The 6,370-nt window shown below is 43.0% G+C and overlaps 1 protein-coding gene across 1 annotated transcript; it reads right to left on the reverse strand.

Moving 5' to 3' along the window:
• Positions 1–735: 735 nt before the first annotated feature.
• On the reverse strand, positions 736–5,226 carry LOC127321008 (shaggy-related protein kinase GSK4). The gene is made up of 12 exons (XM_051350061.2): positions 4,981–5,226; positions 4,146–4,235; positions 3,994–4,053; positions 3,639–3,911; positions 3,481–3,555; positions 3,335–3,391; positions 2,663–2,803; positions 2,512–2,562; positions 2,324–2,419; positions 2,159–2,242; positions 1,473–1,574; positions 736–1,314 (listed from the first exon to the last, which is right to left on the reverse strand). Exons 1-12 carry the CDS (start codon positions 5,092–5,094, stop codon positions 1,219–1,221), a joined length of 1,239 nt encoding a protein of 412 aa, XP_051206021.1. The 5' UTR covers positions 5,095–5,226; the 3' UTR covers positions 736–1,218.
• Between the last annotated feature and the right edge of the window lie 1,144 nt (positions 5,227–6,370).

The raw sequence follows: 6,370 nt of genomic DNA on the forward strand, positions 1-6,370 counted from the left end.
TTGTTGAACGTCCCAAATATTCTGTAGTTCACTTTGCTACTTGGAAATTTCCATGAAGATTCCAGACCTACTGCATTGTTCGACTGCCGTTCCCTACATGATCATGACAGCTTCAGCCTTCAGATTGGTCCTTGGGAGATCTTCCTCTTCACCTGCTAGCTTAGGAACCTGCAGCGCATCTGCTTTAGTTTCAACTTGTTGGTCATGACTGTTGACCATGAATCAGTGTGAAACCAAGAAGCCTTCAAAGCAGCAAGAACGGTGGAATAACATTTGACACATTTGTTTACATGCTCCAAGTCTTGCTGAGCTCCAATAGTCAAGCCGTCCCAATGAGGTTTAAGTTAGATAATGTCATCCGTTGCGACTGAAATGGTGGCCAAGGCGATGGCCCTCGGTCCTCACTGATGTACTTTCCAACTAGCCAATATTTTCAATATCGCCATCATGATTAAGATAAAGAGTTAACTGCTCAACCACACTAACAGATAGCATCTATTGCAAGAGGACCACGGCATCACTGCCGACAAGGCGACAACTGCGGCTATTATTATTCTCTCCATTACAGGATTGTTCCGTCGCTCGCCTTACATCACACGTACCTAATCCATCATCCATGGTCAGCTTATATCCCTGGAAGAAAGATTAGAAATTCAGCACAATCACACTGCAGTGTTCAATGCTCAAGGACACAAATACAGTACTAACAATGAATATTAAGCGCACGACTCCAGATTTCATGGCTACTTAAGCCTACATTTTTCAATTGAGGGATGATACAAGGTTTTGAGCAAGACCATCATGACTGAGAGGTCAGGAACATTTACACAGCTACATTCACGGTTTGAACATGTGAAACACTTACGGGCGCACTACACCATTGAACATGGAGAAGTTACAATACATGGTTTTCCTCTAGTCCCATCAACTGCTTAACAATACACCATCCCAGTTCTCTCCACCCATGCGCACAGTTCTTGGCTAATCCTGAGCTTGCAACCATTGCCTCCACATAAAGGAGCTCGAGCATTAAATGTTACATCAGGGGCTGGCTAGGCAAATACATACCCCCCTCGTACAAACGCAATGGCACCGGCTTGTCTTCGGCTTTCCAATAATGGGTTGTCAGATTCTAAATTTGTGATAACACGCAGGTTGCCCTTTGGCATAGACAAGCCTTGGCAGTGTGCCAGGTAAAATAATATCGTACAGCCTTCCCTACTGTCCGGTGGAAGGCGAGAAATTGAACCCACAATGTCGCCTTGCATGCTCTGGTATCAACCTGCCAATGAGGTCTGGTGAAGCATTTGCTAGCTGCAGATGAATAAGCAAACGAAAAAGATTTAGTCCCTTCACCTCTAGAGTAAACAGTTCTGTTAACGACTGAAAATGCCCTGGTTGAGTGCCTAGAATAGCTTTCCAGGAAGGATAAGAATAGGAGTACAAGCTATATCTAGCTTTAAATAACTTACTTCCTGTTTGAAATTGAAGAGTGGAGGGAATGGGCGACCATTTGGCAACTTTGCATGGGGCTCCCGTAATTCATCAAAGAATGGATGTGTACATGCTTCAAGCTGCAATAACAATCAAGTCAGCAATGAACTCAACATAGAGGGGGCAGTTGAACAATAACCATACACTAACATTTTCAAGAGCAGGGGACACTGAAAATGAAGGAAGCTAAGAATACAAACACGTAAGTGAAACCAGTATATTTCCCAAGGCAACAACTGACCGACAGTTGTTTAATTTCTTTTCTTTTGTCGACCAACCATATCCATACCATTCAAAGAGAAGCTCATATAGTTATTACTCTTTTACAGGATGTAGGGCCAAATATACCTTCCCTTTGTGAGGATATAAGGTGAAACAGTATACGCCCTTAAGTAAATATCAGAGCAAAAATCATAATGGTGTTATCTAATCCAAATGCAATCATCAGTGCCTGCTTTATGCAATACTAGAACATGTGTGGTTGAATAAAATAATAACAGAACATGCTGCCATGCTGGCTAACAAAAACAGAAAGCAACACACAGAACATGACTGGTCAAGTTGAAAGAAATAATCAATGCCATTATTGAACTGGACAATCATTAACGGGTAGTTGGCTTCTTTAGTTGACTTGAACAAGTCAAACTGGAGATGAGAAACTCACAGCAGTGCATCGTAGATTGGGTGAATACTGAAGAAGACGTGAGGCTAAATCTATTGCTTCTGGCGGCATTCGTTTGTGGAAAATCTGCAAGAAGATGATACAAGTTAGTTGTGATCTGTCATAACATAAATTAGTGAAGTATGGTGGTAAATAAATAAAGCATACCTTGTGCCATGGATGAGCTTTTATCTGAGGAAATCTAAATTCAGTATAGTTGGGATTCATACAGCGGATTTCCTCACGTGTTGGAGTACCAAGAACCTGGAAGCAAAACAATCAGCTCAAGAAGATACAGCAGCAATAAGAATATTTCTTCGTAATAAAAGAACTGCAGAATAGATAAAATAAAGTACCTTAATTATCTCAACAAGTTGGTCCACTGCACTTTCACCAGGAAATAGAGGCTGATAAATTGGATAAAATAGGTTTAGTTATAAGTTTGCTACTCAAGTGGATATATAACCAGAAAGTGCAGAAAGGAAATCCAACAAAACAGAAGCTAACCTGGCCAAGAAGCAACTCAGCAAGAACACATCCAGCTGACCATATATCAATTGATGTTGTGTACTCTGTTGCCCCAAATATCAGCTCAGGAGCACGGTAATAACGTGAGCATATGTACGATATGTTCGCTTCTCCTTTAACCTGATGGGCAGGTCAAGAAATTAGAATTTGCATTACAGGTCCAAAAAAAAAATCCAGAGCATAACACCCTTTTCTCTAAAAAAAAATTTTAACTAAAACTGGTAAATCTACAAAATCTGGAAATAAACAGTGTACAATGTTAAAAATCCCCTAAAAATGCTACTCCCTCCGATCCATAGTGTCAGTGGTTTTAGTTCATTTTAGTTAAAATTGAACTAAAACCACTGACACTTATTATGGACCGGAGGAAGTAATAATTTGCAAGTGATCCTTTGCAGCACAGAGAAAGAAAGAAAAGCACCGCAGCAATATGAGCATTATCTTGAAATGGATCATAGCAAGTTCTAACAGGTCCACAATAAAGCAGCAATAGAAAAAATGTAGTCCTTAATCTTAGCCACTTAACTTTTTTCTTTACTTACCATGCAAATAATTATCAACCTGTCAAATTACATCATCTTGCAATCCATACAGAACCACTCTAATGTACACTAAAAATGCTACATGATCAACCAGTATATGTTGACTTACCAACATTTTGGCGCTCCCAAAATCACATATTTTGACCGTGTGAGTCAGAGGATCCACCTATCAGCACCAATAACGTGAGAGTCAGCACATATTCAGAAAATGCAAAACAAGAGTGATTAAAAAAAAGTCAAGCATAGAAAGCATACCAAAAGATTCTGAGGCTTGATATCCCTGTGGCAAACTCCAGGCACACTGTGAATGTAAGCTAAACCTCGGAATATCTGCATGAGAACAGCAAGATATCAATATCACAACATGACACTATGACAACTCTATCCGAAAGCAAGTATTCCCAACTTCTTACCTGGTACACGTACAGCTTGACATATATAAGTGGCATCCTCTGGTTCATATTGCTATAATGCTTCAGAACGCGATACAATGACTCGGGAACAAACTCCATAACCAGGTTGAGGAAAAGTTCATCTCTACTTGTGGTAGAGAAGAAGCAGTGCTTCAGACAGACAACATTGCAATGTTCCATCGATCGCATTATCTGCAGCTCCCTATTCTTGTAACGCTTGTCCTGTAAAACCTTCTTGATGGCAACAGTCTCACCTGTCTCCAGACATTTTGCCTGAATGCAGACACAGAACACAGCTCCGAAATAAGAGGCAAAATTAACATAGGGAATTTACAGTGAAGCAACTAGACTGTACCTGGAAGACAATTCCAAAAGATCCAGTTCCGACAACTCGCTCTGCCATGTAGCTAATAGTCTAAGAAGCACAAAATGGTAATCGAAGTTAGAGAAGTGATCACATAATCCAACAACGCGTTGCGGGCAGCTTGTGTGTCTGTGCAGAATTACCCGTTTAGGCTCTCCATTCTTCCCTCCAATGGTTGTGGAGATTATGTGACCAGTGACTGGATCGCTCCCTTGGATAATAGAAGCACCATGCTGTAATGTAGACAACCCATAAGGCAAGTTAGCAGAATGACAAAGCAAGCAAACACGTCAAAGCAAGCATGAAAAAAACTCCAAAATGGCTGCAACCTGGTAGAAGTACTAAGTAGAAGGGCAATACTACGATGGGTAACCCTTATAATTCATAAAACAGAATTGCTCTACTAACTGGAACTCTCCACCTGTGATTACTACAATGAACTGTATAAATTCCACTGCAATTCAGGAACTCCTTATCCATACAAGTCAGAGTTCCAACTAAGACTACAAGATGACTATTCACAATGGTAACAACCTATTCAACGGCCGTAAATACCTGATTTAATCGCCCCCATGTAGAACACATCTAATCCCTAACAGTCACGTAGCACATTAGAGTAGTACTAGAAGAGAGGCGACTCCTTGAGCCAAGTAAACTTTGGCAGCAGGAGACGGGACGCTTGCATAGCGCACACGCAAAGACGGACCGGGCCCAAAGCGAAGCAGCGCATTTCCTCCCAGCCAAGCCAAGCAAAGGTACGCTCCGCTGTCCGCGCCGCCCCTAGTCAGGCGCGAATCCACTCCCGAACACGGAGCGGAAGCTCGGGGGAAATCCCGCAGATCTACGAGCGGATCAAACGCGGCGGAACTACCAAACTAGAAACAGACGGCAGAAGCAGCAGGGGGGCAGATCTGGGGTTTCGAAACGGTCCGGCTGACCGCCGGGACACCCCGGGATCCGGACAGGTCGCGCGCTCACCTTCTCGACCACGGGAGCCGCGGCGGCGGCGGCGGCGGCGTGCGGCTCGTCGACCTGCATGAGGTCGGCCGCGGCGCCGCCGGCGGGGTGGGCCCCGCCCGGCAGCGTCGCCATGTGGGGGTGGGGAGGGGGGGCGGAGGGGGACGCCGGAATGGAGCTCCGCTTTGCCTTGCTTCTGCTCTGGCTTTCTCTCTTCTGCTTGTGCTCTCTCTCTCTCTTCTCGGTCTGGGGGCTAGGGAAGGGGAGGGAACCGTGAGTCAGCCTCCTTGCTTTTTTTCCGCTTCAGTTTATTATTCCCACCCACTACGGCGCGGCGTTGGTTTTTATCCGGGCAAGGACGCCGTGGCTTCGCTAATTGCCGGCGGGCCGTGCCGTCAGCCTGTCCACGCGGGATTCTTACGGCCGGCTCCCTCCATGGGGGTCTGTTTGGTGATTCAGAATTATATCCAGGGTGATTTGGTGAATACGGCGACGGGGCGGACATGGTCAACCTGTCAGTCTGGCACTCGGACGTTGGGAATGGAATCTGCGTTTTTTTTTTTCCTTTTTTCGTATGGAACATGGAACAGGACCTCGCGGTCACATATATACCTTTTCTGAAATGTAAGCGTATAAACTACTTTTCTTTAAATGTAAGCGTATATAAAGCGATAAGCTAAAACTGATACCGGGTGCACCCGGTTTGTACAAAACACATTCCAAAACGTTAAAAAAAATTATAACTTTTTCTATACATGGCACGAAAATGTCAATTTTTTGCTTAAACAAATTTGTGAGCATGTAGCATGTCAAGATATACGCGAGACATTTTCTGTATTTATTTGACATTTTTAAATATATTTAAAATGCATTTCAAATAAGGGTACATATGCACCCTCGTGCTGTCATAAAGCTATTTCCAAATTGGTGCCATGTAAAATCAAAATAGAGGACCACAGGAGGTGAGAAAGGACCTAGAAGGAATTGGAGATCTCGAAGCTCCGGGGCCAGATGGGTTGCATGTTGAGTGATGGCTCCAAATTTTAACACTTTCTAATGAGGTTTTTAAGTATACAATTACTCATATTGTCACTTATTTCATGTTCCATCTAGCTACAGCTATGCCTATTTTGTGTATTTACGAGCTCTTGTTCACTTACATACGAGCTTTGTCCTAGTTTTAGTAGGATTTTTTTATTTTTCCCTTGTCTTTGACATGTGTGTAGGTGTTATGGACAATCATGGATAAAGGAAGACAAGCACCAGAGTTAGCCATATGAGGTATGAGAAAAGTGATATTTTTCTAATACCTTATATTTAAGATCTAAGGCCATGGTTTTGTATCTCTTGTCCATACGAGTCCAACGAGCTGAAGAACATCTCAATTGAAATTCATATGAAAAAATGGTGA

The sequence above is a fragment of the Lolium perenne genome, chromosome 6 (assembly GCF_019359855.2).
Source record: "Lolium perenne isolate Kyuss_39 chromosome 6, Kyuss_2.0, whole genome shotgun sequence".
NCBI classification, from domain to species: Eukaryota; Viridiplantae; Streptophyta; class Magnoliopsida; order Poales; family Poaceae; genus Lolium; species Lolium perenne.